This window comes from Canis aureus, chromosome 31, assembly GCF_053574225.1.
Source record: "Canis aureus isolate CA01 chromosome 31, VMU_Caureus_v.1.0, whole genome shotgun sequence".
NCBI classification, from domain to species: domain Eukaryota; kingdom Metazoa; phylum Chordata; class Mammalia; order Carnivora; family Canidae; genus Canis; species Canis aureus.
The window spans coordinates 12,650,719-12,667,543 of NC_135641.1; the positions used below are offsets into that span (position 1 = coordinate 12,650,719).

Consider the following 16,825-nt stretch of genomic DNA (forward strand, 5'->3'; position numbering starts at 1 on the left):
CCCTGACTCCTCCACCCCCCTAACCATCACACTGAAAACCTTGTCAAATGCTGCTCATTCACCCTCAGCATTTCTCAGAAGAGCCCCACCTTCTGAACCCCAGTGCTGTTGCAGGAATGAGGTGTCAAGAACACTGGAAGCTGCTGATTAAGTCGGTGATTGTTCCCTCTATGCTCTCGCCTCTGCCAGACTATCCCCACTCCCTACTTGATCACACAGCAGCTAAATGGAAACTTGCAATTGAAAATCTATCATTAAGTCCCCTTCTCAGGATCCACCAAAGACTTCCCCCTGCCTTAGAATAAAATAGAAAGTCCTAAGGGACACAGACAGCCCTTGCAGACCTGGTAAGGGTGGACATTCTCTGGCACAAGCTCATGTCCAGTTGCATGACCCTGTGTAAAAAGCGTCTCCACCTGAAACAGCCCCGCCCTCTGAACACTGAGCTGGGTCCTGTCTTCCCAGAGCATCCCTGTTCTCCCTGGCCTCCCTCTAAACCCACCCTCTGGCGTGGGTCCTCTCCAGCAGGTGTGCTTCCCCAGCCTGGCAGTTTCTACCACGGCTGTGCAATCACCTGCTCCCTGTCCTGCCCAAATGCCACACAAGATCCAGCCAAGTGGTAACCGTGGCCTATGTCAAGGATCTATGGAATAGAACAGCCATGTCCCCAGGCCCAGCACAGTCCCTGGAACAGAACAGACATGCACTGCTTCCTTAAAGGGAGTGACTCAAAAGAGCAATGCGTTTATCTGCTCCTTAAGCCAAAAAGCATACAAACTTGCTTCATCAAGACTAACTTCCTAAGAATTTACAATAAACCATTCTACAAACACACCAAAAGATGAATTCATCAAGTGAAAGTAGGGAGTTTGGTCAACATAGGTTAGTGGGCCTGCATGCTACATACATGGATTCCCCATCTCTAGAAAACTCCATGCCCACAAACATGCACTTAAATCATTCACTGGGTGAGGGGCCAGGCAGTCCTTCCACGGGGACTTAGAATTGGACTATGGATAAAGACATGCAGAATGCCACCATAACACAAAGTAAAAATGTCCTATGATCCACATTGATCCAAAGAGCGCTAGCAGGCCCCATTATATTCTCACATTCATCCCCAGTAAAATCTGGCCTGTGTATCACTGAGCAGCACCATTCCCTGGGTATGCCTAACATGTCAGGATTGCCAACTCACGGGTGCGAGCGAAGAAGGTAAAGTGCTCAGGGGTGGTAAGGATACCAGAGGGGGGGATGGCACGGGAGACAAGAGTGGGGGTGGGCGTCTGAAGAAGTCAACTGCAGCTTGGAGATCTTCATCGAAACAGGCATCCCGTTCAGAGAAGTCAGTAATGTCCTCGTCATTCTGGGGCACTGGAAGCTCCGGGTGCCGGCCCTCATTAGAAAGGTGGTCATCATGGTGAGCGGGTCCACCAGGCCCCTCTTTCCCCACATGCCTACATGCAGAGAAGTCACCCTCTATCTCCATGGACAGTTCCGCCAGGCATGTCTGCAGAGGTGCGGCTTTCAGAGGCCTGCTGCCCGCTGGAGGGGGTGCACCATCGTCCTGGGACTCCGTGGGCCCGGGGGTCTCTTTGGCAGGTTTCTCTATAGAAGAGAAAAGTAAATACCAAACATCCAGAATATTGAGAAAACTTAAAAAAAATTATTCGAACTGTTCAATATGCTTGCTTTATTGAATAAATCCAAATAAGCAGAAACATTTTTGAAAAGGCAACCAATCCCTTCCTACAGATTATCCTGTAAGGCCTGAACACACTTCCTGTAGGCTCACCTCCCTCACAACAAGGACAGGAAGGCAGACAGGCAGATGGAGGTGAGGCCTGGGGCCCAGGGGCAGTAAGGCACAGGGGCAGAAAAGCATGGCGATGGTGGGAACAGGCTTGCACAGCATGCTCCTTCTGTCAGCAACTATCTGTCCATACAACCAGCAGCATTAGGAGACACAGCTTTGTGCAGAGCCTGACAGGGAACATAATTTCCTCTGTCTGAAAAGCAATCAAACATCAGTCAATGTTAAGCCTACCCAATAACCATACTCGTACAATGCTCAAATTATGGGACTCGACGCAAGTCATGCACAATCTTTGGATTACCAAGCAATACAAAAACTATTGGAAAAAGCCAGTGGTCAGGGGGCGGGGGGAGGGGGGTGTCTCAATTTTGGTGAACTGCAATGGTATGAATTGTCAGTGAAGATATTTGGGTCTTGGGGAATAACTGGAAATGACCATTTGTCATACCTGAAAACTTCAAAAATATGTTTTACATAAGGACTCAAGACTCCCTGGTGATGTGACTGACAACTGGGCCTGAAATATCTTGATGAGGCAGAAAGAAGTTCTCAAAACAGGTTAGGGTATGCCTCAAGGGCCCAGGAGTCAACCTGAAGACGGTGCCAATAACCAAAGCTGGACCAATCTAAACGATGAAATAAAGAATGGTAGTTATGAATTATAATGCACAAAAGAAAAAACTCCAATTAATTAATGTAGAAGGAATGAGAGAAATACAAAATCACTATTAGACTAAGTAGTAATCATGGCACACAGGCTTTGTCAGTGGCTGCTAAAATCAGTGGGCTAGATCAGGAGAGAGAGAGACTATGTGCAGTATCCAAGAGTCTCTCTCAAGATAATTCATGGTAATGTTAACGATGAAGCCACCAGGCAGACACCGCCTCGAACAAGCAGTCCCACCGCCACCTCGTGTCATCCGTCCCCCCAAACCGCTCCCAGAGCAGAGCACAAGGGCATTACTGTGGAGTTCTCGCTGTAAATACAGTCTTCACCTAAATGAGAAAACAGCACACAAGCCAAAACTGACAGGCTTCCTACAAAACTTCCTCTCTGCAAAGTGGGAAAGACATGGGACAAAGTGACACAGAGGAACTGCCAAACTGGGGGCACGACATGCAACAGGGGGTCCAGGGAATAACACACAACTGGAGACAGCCACGTGAGTTTTGGCTTGGTTAACAGTCTTATGCCAAGGGTTAAATTCAGAGGAATCTGGATGAGAAGTCTAAGGGAATTCTCTGCACTGTTTTTGTAAAATTTCTCATATAAAAACAAAAAAAAATTTTTAAAAAGTATGTTTTAAGATTGAAGATTTCAAAGATGTCATGTTTTTTCCCTTTCTACTTGAAAAAGTTAACATTATGCAATACGCTTATCCCTCAAAATAGTTTGTTTTAAATAAAAACATGAAATTACTAAATGGAAAGCCTTTTTCACACCTTGAACAACATGAAGCGCTCAGGATAAATATGACTACTAAGGCACTGATGCGGGCTAAGAGGAGCCCAGGCTGCTTCTCCCTGAACAGACCAATACACAGGCTGTGAGCGCAGAGGCTGGCTCAGGAGACGCAGGCACCCCTTACCCCCTGCCTGGATCAACAGTGCCCCATGCAGCACGTGACAATTGACCCAACAGACCTCTCTCCACGTCACAAAACTTCATGAGCTCTCAGTCAAGCACAAGTGAGAATCAGCAACTTGCCTGGTAACAGTTTTCTGAGGAAACTCTGCCTTCAGAAGCCTATGGGAAAAACCGGTACAGGGATCCCTGGGTGGTGCAGCAGTTTGGCGCCTGCCTTTGGCCCAGGGCGCGATTCTGGAGACCCGGGATCGAATCCCACATCGGGCTCCCGGTGCATGGAGCCTGCTTCTCCCTCTGCCTGTGTCTCTGCCTCTCTCTCTCTCTCTGTGACTATCATAAATAAATAAAAATAAAAAAAAAAAAGAAAAACCGGTACACATCTCTACAGATTTAGATTCTTAATGATCTGTGAATTCAATGCAGCTCATCATAAGAAACCAGTTACGTGAAAAAAAGAAAAAAAAAGTAAGGAGCACTTTGATATCTTATGCAGGACAGCAGGACAGCAGGACAGCTACCTTTCCCTATCCACTCTGGGGGACTAACATCGATTTCCAAATCTTAAATTCCCAGTAGAGTATAACTGAGAGCACGACAGAAGGTGCCACAGCTCTGCCTACAGACCAAGAGAGCCCACAGATGAAGTCAAATCTGAAAATGTGTCAGCGGATGGTGCTGCAGAGTAATAACCTGACGTGACAGCATGAAAGGAAACTGTTTCTTATGGGACAACACCAGTGTTTTTCAGGAGACCGTGAACGTGCAGTAGATCGGCTGCCAACAGTTCAACCAAAGGAATGAGGAAGTTACAGAAGTAACTTCAGCCAGGATGGATGAATGATGGGTGGATGACACTCATGAAATGATTCAGAAAACATCAAAAGCCTCCCCATCCTCTGCGTGTTCCTGCCCCACACGCCCCACTGTGAGTCTCACCAGCTTCTTCACATGTCCTCTGATGAAAGCTGCACTTGCGGAAGAGACTAGAAGCCAGCTGAAGGGAAAGAAGCCCTGTAACTGAAAGTACTCGTTCTAGTTTACTTCACTCTTTCAACGTCAGATTCAGGACACAGGAGAAGCTAGAGGTATATAATGCCCCTGGTAAGCATTTCTACTTTCATGCATGATATGTTCTTCTTGAAGCTTCTCTCTCACCTATGACACATCTGCTGCCTTCGCCAGGTAGTCTGTGTGTGGTATTGATGCAGAGCCAGAGTTCCTTCAGGAGTAGTTTTACCTTTCCTATGAAAGAGAGTAAGATATTAAAGACATGCCATTTAGCTTGATCTACACACAAGGACAAAACATACACCTGAGAAATCAAGACTTCTGAGGGGCTGGGCAGACAGCTAGGCACTAAGGCTTCTTCCCTAAATTCAAGCACCATCTGTAACTAGCTAAGCTGTGGACGGGAAGGCCTGAGAGGCTCCAGCTGAACACTCAAGGCTGAATATGGGCTTGTTTTTGTTTTGTTTTGTTTTGTTTTTTTCCCAGGGGTGAGGGGACTAGGAGGGCCCAGGACTCAAAAGACCAAATCTACTTGCTGGTCAAGGTCTTTATCATCTTTCTGTATGTATGAACTAACACCCATCCTTGGCACTTTCTAAAGAAAGTGGTAAGAGATGAGGGACAGAAGCACCAATATAATGACCGATATAAAAGATGCTATGCTGGCTCTGTGTTTACAACGAACAACAGCAGAGAGGCACACTTCAGTAACATGAGGGTGTCAGAAAACCCATCAGAATTGACCATGCTGGGGTGCCTGGCTGGCTCAGCCAGTACAGCGTGCAACTAGTGATCTGGCGGTTGTAAGTTCAAGCCCCACAGTGGGTGCAGAGATAACTTTTAAAATCTTAAGGAAAAAAAAAATAAAAAGGAATTGGCCATGCTGTAACTAACCTGGGGGTTTTGTGGATAATAGAAAATCCGTAATAGTCTTAAAGGGTAACAGGGAGGGAGACAAAAATATGGGTGTATAAACACTTAGAAAGGAAGAGACCATCACACAAATGAGCAGACATGGAGAAGCACATACTTTTAGAAGGAAAGTGAAAGCACTGGAATTTTTATAAATTTTCAAAGGGGTCAGGATTCCTACAATAGTTAAGAATCATTGGTTCAGGTTGAAAGGTACACATTTCTACAGATCTGGATCCTCAATAATCTGTGAATTCAGATTGTTGTAACTAAGACAGACCTAATAAAGTTCATATAACATTAAGAATATGATACTATGGTTTTAAAGTGAGCTTAACATTTATATATATACTATATATATAATATACATATATATAATATATATATTCCCTAAAATCTCCCAGAATAAAAAAATATTCATAAAAATTTAAGTATGACTAGCTGTGGTCAAATGTGCATGAAAAGACCAGCTATACTGATAAAAATTCAACTAAAAATAAGCTTTAAGTATTAGGTAATTTCAGGCCATCTCCAGTTCTATTACAGTTTCCTTGCCGTTCTACTTAGCCTGAAGCATTTGTTGAAAATACTGAAATCTTTAATCCAGTTCTAGAAAGGATAAAAGACCAACCTTTTAACCCAAAATATCTCTAGGAACTCAACTCTGAAATAGGTCAGCCCTATTTAGGCTGGCAAACTCATCACTACAAAGAGCGGACCAGGATAAATGGTGAGGAGGACATAGTAACAGGCAAGCTCTCCTGAGACCAATCACCTTCTGACTGTCGCTGTGTATGAGGCACATCCATTCTTGAGGTCCAAAATTCTATGATCAAGTAACTTATCTACATTGTGATTTAACCTACCCAAAAGCCTGCTTCCAAATACTGTAATCCCCTTTGCTTAAATGACCTGACCAGGATCCCTGCTTATTACGTATACCCAAAGCAGCAAACAAGGAACCTTAAAAAAAAAGAGAGAAAGTTACTTTTCTATTCCTATGGAGGCTGTTAAGCAGAGCTATGCCTATTTTAACTGAGTACTCGTTCAATACTTCTAATCTGACAAATCAAAACAGAATTCTCCATTCCCAGTAGAGCTGGAAAAAACCCTTACAGGGGCTTCATTACTTGGCTGTGAAGAGAAAAGCTCATTAAGTCAAACTGCACGTCTTTCCCCAATCCTATAAAATCCTGTCTATATCAGAATCTTAGGCCTCCGCGTTTCTGTACTTGTGTTCCACTGATTTGTTAAGTGCCACACGAACAGTATGCTTTCACCATACCGTCACAATTACGTTTTACCATCTGTGTGGGCAGGAGCTTTGCTCAGGTTTTTCCTTTCCAAAAACTTGATTATTCTGAGTATCTATTCTATCCTGATAAGCTTTTGCCATCTGCTTGTCCTTTCCTGTATAAAACACCGGCAGGATTTGAGTAAGACTGAACTCCATAAATATATGTGGGGGAAACTCCCATCTTTTACACTACGAGCCTCTGATCCAGGAACAGTGTTCATTTACATGTTCTGGTCTTTCATGCTCTTCAGGAGCTTTACAGGCTTCCTCACAGAGGCCCAGCACACTGCTTGTAGCTTTTTTCTCTGCCTAGACATGATGGCTCTGTCACCTAATGGGCTGTTCTCACCCAGACCTTATTCTGATAGGTTAATGATGGCACACTGGGTGTACTCACAGTATGTAACACCACTCTACCAAACTCCTGTACCTATATTCCAGTTGAGTCTACAAAGACAGTCTCATCATTTGAAACTGGACAATTTTGACTCTTCCTTATCAGTATTTACAGCTCCTGCTATTTTGTGTTGGCTCTGCTGTACTGCGTAGGGCTCCCAGCGCATACAGAATGGAGGGAACAAAACGCATGTGTGCCTGCTTCTGAGTCATGACTAGGCTTTTCAGCTTTCACCTTTCTCAATTTCAAAATGTGAAATAAATAAATAAACGTGTTTTTCTATTACCTCACTCAATATTTTGTTTTTTATGAGGCACTGGTGCTGAATTGAGATGATCACGTTTTTCTCTTAACCAGTGGTTGTGGTTTTCGTGAGCTAAATCCCTACATCATAATGTGTCTGTGTTCTCTATTACTACAAAACAGAGTTTTCCAAATTCCATTTGGTACCTTTGCAACTATATATTCCTAAGTGACAGCGCTCTGAGTCCTGAGGGTGTGCATGTGTCACATTTAGCTGGCTCTGGGGCCACTTGCACTTGAGACAATGACATGGAATTGTTCTAAGACAAAATAACAATAAAGACTTTAGTTTTATTCACCACAGCCCTTACAGAACTCATGTGTAAGTCCTTCAGATCTTATATGGTGTTAGATCTTTATTAAAATTTCTTCTGTGTTACTTTAATGTTCAGGATTCCAACAACTACCCCAAGCCAGTCTGAGCATGTTTTCCTTGAAAATGGTCCATTTCACAAACATGATCAGATCTGAACATGTGAATTCGGAAATTCTCGCACTGCGGCTTTTCCCTAAGCTTCCTCAGTCATGGTGCTTCTGTGCTTCTGTTCCTTCTTTCTTGATCAGACTTACTGAAAGGCTGTCGGTCGCAACAGCCCTGCAAAGATCCCGCTGTTTGTTTTAATGGGCCAAGATCAACTGCTTTGTCTATTTCATTAACTTAGATTTTCTTCTTCATCAACCCATTCTTTCCACTCTTCCCCAGTTTCTGTTGCATTTTCCTCCTTTCCTGGCATTCCATTTCTATAGTTCTCCCTTTCTAAAATAATCACATAAGACCATTCATGCTTATGAATTCCATACTCTCAGAATCTCAGAGATTTCAATACTGCCCTACGGTAGATTATTTCAGTTTTTATGTTCTCTGCTATCCAAGAGGAGTTGGTTTGTGTTAATGCATGATCACTTACCAGACGGGTTTGGAAAATTGTGAAGTTTTGGGGAAAGGGGAGAAGACAATCTTATTAATATCTTATTAAATATCAGAATATTAATAATGTATTAGGCTGGAGTTTCTGTTGTCTAGTAGAGAGGCAGCTTTCATATATGTCTGAAAGTATTTTAGAGAATTCTAGGTTTATGATTTCAAAGAGTTAGATGTAAATCATCAATCCTGAAATCACAAATCTAATTCTACCTATTTTATCTGCTTTTATAAATCGCGGCCTTTAAGAAACATACTAAAGTCTCTCATGGAAACAATAGGACTATTCTAGAATTTCCAGGCATTTTACCTGACAGTTTCATGCTTTATGTCTATGATAGTAGCATCTTTATAGTGAATCGTACCTTTAATCAACCTGAATATTTCCTTTTTAATTCATGTAAATTCACTTCTAGGCTTGCATTACTTTTTGCCTAGTTACCGCTTTCAAGTTAGCATTTGCTCAAAATTTCTCTATCCATCTCTCTACAATCTTTCCACTTCATTTAATTTTAAAAATGCTTCCTACTAACATGCCAGAAATGAAGATTGTACACAAAAACTATGTTCAACACCTGAAAGGCCTTTCTAATATAAATATTATGTGTGTGCCCTGCTCTGAGAAGTGTCCTTTACACATTTCTTGCTGATCTTCTCTTCTTAGGACTCTGTCCTAAGGGTGATCCTGATGGGTGATCACCGTGACATCTACGATTTTGTTTTTCATACTTGAGAACCCCACTGGGTCAATTTCATAGCAGGAGCTGATGCTCTAAGGACACTAACTCTATTCTTAGCACTTTCTTCCGTCCCATTCATGATTTAATACCATTTCCTCAGGGTTTTTCTCCTTGAGCTGGTGCCTTTCTTTCTCATGGCTGCTGCTTCTCAGTTTTCAACAAAAAGTTGAAGCAGGACACCTTTGAGAGCCATGTATACTTCTTTACCCTACATTCCTCTGACAATAAATGAAGGTTCTCATTTCATGGACCTATAGGACCCTGCCTATAGGGATGCAGAGTGAGGCAGTTTTGAGGATTTACACAGAGAATGTAGCATCTCATTTTCTTCAAACAGGAGTGGCTATCTTTCAAAGCAGCCGTAACTACCCAATTTTCTGATTTTCTTATATCCACGCTCATTCAGTGCCTCCTATGTTGTAAATGATACTTCACAGGACTAAATTTTGGGCCACAACATGTGGACATGCCATAAGCTGTTTCTGAAGGCTACACATTCTTCACTCCGAATCCGATACCTGGCAAACCACAAATGTCCTGCTCCATCTCCCACTCCCTATGCCTTTGATTTGAAAAAAATGTAGGCCTTCTACAATCAAACTTGCTTTCTGAGGCCTGCTATTTTCTCTGTAATTGTAGGTTTCATCACCAACTGATTCCAACTGCTTTACATGTTCTTCCACTGACAGTAAACTTTTTAACTCTAAAGGAGAATATTTCTTTTATTTACTGTCATCTCTCATGGAATTTAGAAGGAAAGGCAAGTGTGTCATTCAGGTGGCCTTTTGAAAAAGTGCAGTAAACCCAGCACACTTTCTAACTTGTTAATTTCTTTCAGAAGTACACATGAGCTTTGAACATGGGGTCAAGGGCACTGATGCCCTGCACCACTGAAAATCTAAATGCAACTGCGACTCCCTTAAAACCTAGTTACTAACAGCCCAGTGTGAACCAGAAGCTCTCCTGATAGGCAATAATATCTTATATACTATATGCATCATATATTATATTCTTACAACGAAGTAAGCTAGAAGAAAGGAAATGTTAAAAAACGATAAGGAAGAGAAAATACATTCACAGTACTGCACACTGTATTTATAAAAACAAACAAAAAAAAACCCATATAGAAGTGGATTTGCGTGCAGTTCAAACCAGTGCTGCTAAAGGGTCACCTGTATCATGAGAGAAAAGTGTTAAAGATATATCTAGGCATTAGGAATTAAATCCCCCAAGGACCACAGGTGAATAATTAACAAGTTCCCAGGGGATCCCTAGGTGGCTCAGTGGTTTAGCGCCTGCCTTTGGCACAGGGCTTGATCCTGGAGTCCCGGGATTGAGTCCCACATCGGGCTCTTGGCATGGAGCCTGCTTTTCCCTCTGCCTGTGTCTCTGCCTCTCTCTCTCTCTCATAAATAAATAAATAAATAAATAAATAAATAAATAAATAAATAAATCTATCTATCTATCTATCTATCTATCTATCTATCTATCTATCTATCTATCATCTATCTTAAAAAAAAAAAATAAGTTCCCAAAGACTTCACACCCTTATCTGGAAGAAGTTAAATGTATGGGAGACACTATCCACCCACGCTAAGGGTAGATAAAACAGAATGCCAGGATAGAGAGCAACCATGGGGACGTGGTGGGAGGGTTCAGTTTTAAATAGTATGGTTTGAGAACAGTCAAATCCTAAAACAAATCCATCAGTCCAAAAGAGAAGATGATGAAAGCAGCAGCTGACTATGGCTGGGAGAGCCAGGCTGGGTGAGCCCTCCACTCCTCTGGGCAGCTACCTACAACTCAGAGCCTGGCTCTACACACGGGCGACTGAGAAGAGTGCTGAAGCACATGTAACTATGTGGTAGCCACAGTCCCAGGCAAGGGAAAGGTGGTAACTATTAAAGCCTTGAACCCAGGGAATAGTGATCTTGTGCTCAATTAAAAACCAAAGTAAAGGATGAAGAGACAAGGTAAAGGAAGCTTCTGAAAAGACACTATATTCTTGTGGGAAGGACGCAAGTGGTTTTAGTAGTCTCCATTTAGAGGAGAAATAATACATCAGTGACATGAAAATATCATTATTTACTTATTTATCATTTTAATTCCATCTCTACCAGGAAAGTGTGAGATATAAGTAGAGCAGAAATCCATAATATTCTTTTTAAGAATGAAGAACAAAACACAGAGAAGTAAACGGTCAAGGATCACACAACTAATAAAGAGAAATATTACAGGAAAAACTTCAATTTCTCGGCATCCGGTGTTATATCTCCTTACCTATGATAACACTCTGCTGATAAAATGAATACTGAAATGTCTGTGATTACCCTTGCTCCAAGACTACTGTCTTATTATCCCTTATAACGCTTAGCCGTCCCTAAATTCTTCTGTCCAAAAATACACTATAGGGTCTTGACTCCAGCTTTCCTGCCTGACCTTAATAATTTTTATATATTTCACACCTAAGAAATTTTACAGATTAATTTGGCAAATTGTAATCTAATAAAAAACTATACTTATTTATCTTAAAGTATGGAAATTATACCACAGGCTAGTCTTCCTTTCCCAAACAATACTGCTTTTCAATGCTTTCATTCACTGGATTATCTGATCAGAGAACACATACAATAGATCTGACAAAGACATAAAATGGGATAGGACTTCTCCAACACAAACATCTGCTAAACCCTAGAACTTCTGCAATTACAGGTAAGAGCGACAACTTCCCAAGCCCCTGAAAGCAATGCACAGAAATTAAAAAAGAATTTGTGATATACTCACTTTTATCTATGCTTCCGTAGGAATCACTTGAAATTTGTGTTCCAATATGTCTCAACTCTAAAACATGGGAAAAACAGTTAATAAAGAATATTACATGTCAAAACAGAATTTTTAAGTAACCAGTAAGTGAATACTCACCCTTTTCATTTTTCTGTTTAGAAAATTCGTCGAGTCGTTCCTGTGGAAACAAAGTGCTGATGGTATTTGTAAGGGGCAGGGAGGACAGATGCCCCATACACAGTAAGGGGGGGCAGCCCAGCGGTGGCACAGACCACTGTCACCAGGTGGCCCCGTTCCTGACTCCTGCCTGAGGAGGATGCCAAAAGCCCCAAGGGGGCCAGGAGCGTCACCTGGGTGGACACTATTATCTATTACCTGGGTCTTCTTAAATTCCTTTTCAAGTATTTTCTTTTCATTCCTCAGCTGCTTGAAGTCCTGTGTTTGCTTGACAGCAGCCTCTTTAAAGAGCACAGTGAAGAAAGACAACAATTTACCAACTTTAGTTACCATGAATGAAATACTCCATAAATCATCTAAGGAGAGTTTTCTCATTTCATAAAACTTTGAAACAAATCTTGTAAAAAGTTACTGTTCCTTCAATACTTCCTCAGTCAGGGACAAATGCAGGAACACTTTGCTTAAACTGTTATCTATAAAACCACAGACTTGGCAGAGGCTCCAAGATGCCTTTGCAATCCCTGTGTAGGGCAGCCTACGCCCTCTGGTCAGGCCAGAACCCAACACGCATGAACTTTCGAAAAGGAGGGGCACAGCTCCCCCTTGCTCTTCAGCAATAAGCAGTGTTCACGTTTCAGAGATTTCAGAACTCGGAATATAGTGAATACCATCCTCTGTACTGGGGAGGAGGGACAATCTTCTCCATGTTGATAATACTGTTACCTCTTCCTGGAATTCCCTTCCACAAGCTAATGATTCTAGCTGCTAATACCTTGGTTCTAAATCTACTTTTAAGGTACTGTCATTGGGATGCCTGGGTGGCTTAGTGATTTAGTGCCTGCCTTTGGCCCAGGGCATGATCCTGGGGTCCGGTCCCAGGATCAAGTCCCACATCAGGCTCCCTGCGTGGAGCCTGCTCCTCCCTCTGCCTATGTCTCTGCCTCTCTCTCTCTCTCTGTGTCTCTCATGAATAAATAAATAAAATCTTTAAAAAAAAAAAAAATAAGGTGTTGTCATAGCTCTTCCCGGATTTTCAGTAAATTCTTCAGTCTGGTTTTTGGTTCTGAAGCACAAAGTCCGAATATATTATTAAGAATCTAACCAGCACTGACTTTACCCAAGTATGTTCACACACAACTGCCATGAAAACTAAAATCCCATAAAACACCATAGTAACGATCCTTTCCTGACTCCTCTCATGAGCTTGAGTATTTCTTTACCTGGTTGTTATGGCACATCACTCACTAGGGAAAAAAATGTTTGCCACATGGGAAATAAAGGCCACACTTCTCTTCAGAGGAAATCTGTTCTAAAAGCTACATATAGGCCGAAGTGCACAGGCATCTCAGATCTCTCTAAAACATTTCCTTAGATAGACACTTCTCCACACACCAGCAAGAGAAAGCCATACTTAAAAATTCAAGAACAGATTCAGGTCATATTTACTGCCATATTGTCAGTGTTTGTGCAAAAACCAACTCAGAGGAAAAAGTGAAAATATTTACAGAGTTTAAATCTAAAAACCTGGGCTCAATCTAGGTAAAGTCATGGGTGAAAGTATTTTCATCAAATTCTCTTTTATATGCCCGATCCAACTAAATTTGAATTCTTATTTTACACTCTAAATGAAAAGTGAACCGTGGTCTGCAGCAGAGCACCATCAGCATGGTGAGAAAGCCAAGAGCAGGCTCAGTAAGATGTGGCAGGGAAGAGGCCCACTGCAGCCCCCGCGGGAATGAAAGGATGGATGTGCAGCACAGACGGCACCAGCAAAGCCCCATGGTCTCTCCCCAGTCTTGGTTATTTCCATGCCCCAATACCCAATGAAAAGGGGGAAAAAAAAAAAAAAAAAACAAGAAATGACCATGAGATCCATTCCCAGGAGGGCTATCAGCTGTCACATGAGGACATACCTGATCTTGTTGTGGTCTCACTGTTCTCTGCTTATTCAGTGCAGACCAGAGGCCCATATTCAAACAGTGGGGTGGGGAGGGTCAGGGACACAGGGGTCATCCTCAATGCAGGCAATTTCTCACCACCTTTCCATGGATGTGTCATCACTATCTAAAAATATCAAGTTTTCTGGTACTAAAAATGGTAACTTTTCTTACTATTAACCACTATTCTAGGAAAAAATGAGAATGCCCCATAATATCCAATTTTCAAAATTAAATCCTTTTACTGACTGCTACTTCTTAAGGTAAAAATATGGACTACAATTATTTTGAGTGTGCAACATTTCAACCACTTGCCACATGCCCTTCCCATATTCCTATCCAGGAACTGAGCCGAGTACTCAAACTCCTCCCTAAAGATGACCTTAGCAAGGTCATTCAGGGTGCACCCTCGAAAATACAATGACTCAGCTACCAATAAGCCCTATGACACTGTAGTTACCAATGATCTATGTGAAGACCAATGACTTCCATTAGCTCGACAACAATAGTGCCAATTACCTTCCAACTTTTTCACCTTGGCTTCTAATTTCTTCTTCCTAATAAGACAATTTATAAATTAAAAAAGTTAAAATATATATATATATATATATATATAAAAACACACACATATATGTAACAATCTGTGATACATCTTAATTAGTAAAATTTATATAAAATTTATATAACAAAAATTTATATAACAAATTTATATATACACCATTCAGTATGTAGTATTTCTAGAAAGAAATCTGTATTTCTCTGGCATGTCATATCTGGGAGTCTCCCTGAGCCACAGAAGCCTCATCTCTAGGCCAAGCTGAGTATCCAGGGGGTCTCCCAGAACCAGTCCACCATCTGTGTCAGCAATGTTACTTTTGGGAGCATGGCATGGTGGTACTGCTCACAATTCCATTTTATGGAATGGTAAGTAACTGAGAAAAAGCCTCTGAGGTACCACTACATCATGCCTACATTAGGTTACTGTGTGTGTAGCTCACAAGCTCTATGAATCATAGGACTATAATCTCCTGGATGTTTTCAAACGGCTCTTTTTATTAATGGTGACAAAGACATTCATTCCACAGGAGACCTGTTAAAGTCCTAGTACAGAGGAAGGAGCTGACAATCATGTTTGAAAACACACAGAGACAAGTGTGTGCATGCACATGTACAAACACTTTTATGGAATTCTTTCTTCGTGCAGCAATTTAGCATATCGAGACTTATCCATTTTCTTTATAATCCCTCGGGGGAGGTATAATTTCCATTTTACAGACCTAGAGATTAAATATTGAGTGACTAACTAGTTTAAGATCATAGTTAGGGCAGCCCGGGTGGCTCAGTGGTTTAACGCCGCCTTCAGTCCAGGGTGTGATCCTGGAGACCCAGGATCGAGTCCCATGTTGGACTCCCTGCATGGAGCCTGCTTCTCCCTCTGCCTGTGTCTCTGCCTCTCTCTCTCCATGTCTCTCATGAATAAATAAATAAAATCTTTAAAAAAAAAAGATCATAGTTAGTTATAGCCCACAACCTAAAGACAGAGAGGAGAGAGACAGCACTGATTTAAGGACCAGCCATTTTCAGAAATGAAAATCGTATGTCCACAATCATTTTAGAACTTACTGAGCATCAGTTTTCAAGCATTCTTCTTTTACACGTGCATATTCCTGGTGAGTATCTTGGTACAACTTCAGAGAACTCTAAGAAAAAGATATCTATTGTCAATTTGAAAATCACTGACCATCCGTAAGAACTTACTTTGACCTTGATAAGTGAAATTACTACCACTTAACCCTAAGAAATCAACCAAATGAATACACATATTCGGCAGGAAACCAAAGAATCTTCTTTGAACGTTTGAACAGAGATAACCAGATCCCTAACAGATGTAATATGATTAATCTCATCAAACGAAGCTATGCAAATTAAAACATATTAATTTTAGGGCAACTCCAAATCTTTCTAAGAATAAACAGCCAGTATTTTTGCCCCAATCAGTTAAAATTCAACAAAATCTAAAAAAATTTTAGAGCTCAATAAATATAAGCTATCATTACTACTACAAAAAAATATAAAGCAAATCATCGTACGTAATAACTGGGAAAATGTGCTACCACCACTCAGCATACACATCCTGACGGCCACCATGGAATGGGAAAGAAGCTGTTGCTGAGTGCTGTATCCTATTACAATGTGTGCAAGATCGTATAGCTTGGAGATGGATTTTATGGCCCCCTTTCACAGATGAGGGGGTCTGAGGATCCACAAGCTGACTTATCTTTCTGAAGTCACAGAATGAGCATTTCTCTTTGGGTTCTGACTCTAGTGCTCACACTTCCTCTCAGATACAGCTGCCAAGATTGTTATATATTAGAGGCAGACAAAATTCGATGTTGCGGTTGTTTCTGTTTAACCTTCTTCGAGTAGTTCAATATATAATGGAGACTTCCAACAGAAGTAGGAACACAAAAAAAAATAAATAAATAAAAAGAGGTAGGAACACCAATCACTGCTGAAGTATATAAGACCCGCAATGGGTGCGTGGCATTCCTACAAGAGCACAAGTCCACGACGGACAGGCTACGCCGCATTGTGAAAAGAGTTCAGAGAACATGCTGAGAAGCAGGCACTGTTCCAGCCTGGACAGGACACGTGGCAGGCAAGCCAACTTTTACTGGCCTCTGATGTACGTTATCTGTAAAAGCCATGAATTCTCTCCTAAGAACCCTGAAGACTTAAACCAAAGTTTTACTGAAAAACAAGTTTATAGCATTTTTAAAAACTGTTTTACTGCAACCTGATTTTGAAACAGAAAACATGATCTATCTTTAAGTTTAAATTTTTGCAGGTTATTTTACACTGAAAGCAAGACCAATAAGAAAAGGCAAACAACACAGGACACACAGAGTGCTAAAGATTCACAGCTAGAAGGTTCCTCTGCAGA

The 16,825-nt window shown here is 41.5% G+C and overlaps 1 protein-coding gene across 3 annotated transcripts in view; it reads right to left on the reverse strand.

Moving 5' to 3' along the window:
* The window catches only part of ICE1 (interactor of little elongation complex ELL subunit 1), a 58,335-nt gene that overhangs the window by 24,301 nt on the left and 17,209 nt on the right, over nt 1-16,825 (reverse strand). Inside the window, exons 6-12 of one of the 3 annotated variants that reach the window (XM_077879633.1) lie at nt 15,505-15,581; nt 14,401-14,438; nt 12,143-12,225; nt 11,906-11,945; nt 11,768-11,824; nt 4,560-4,646; nt 1,244-1,608 (exon numbers count right to left, since the gene is read on the reverse strand). In XM_077879633.1, the coding sequence (XP_077735759.1) occupies nt 1,244-1,608; nt 4,560-4,646; nt 11,768-11,824; nt 11,906-11,945; nt 12,143-12,225; nt 14,401-14,438; nt 15,505-15,581 (747 nt within the window). Of the gene's footprint in view, nt 1-1,198; nt 1,609-4,559; nt 4,647-6,171; nt 6,288-11,767; nt 11,825-11,905; nt 11,946-12,142; nt 12,226-14,400; nt 14,439-15,504; nt 15,582-16,825 lie in introns of those variants that run through there. The other 2 variants (XM_077879632.1, XM_077879634.1) reach the window with 2 other exon arrangements.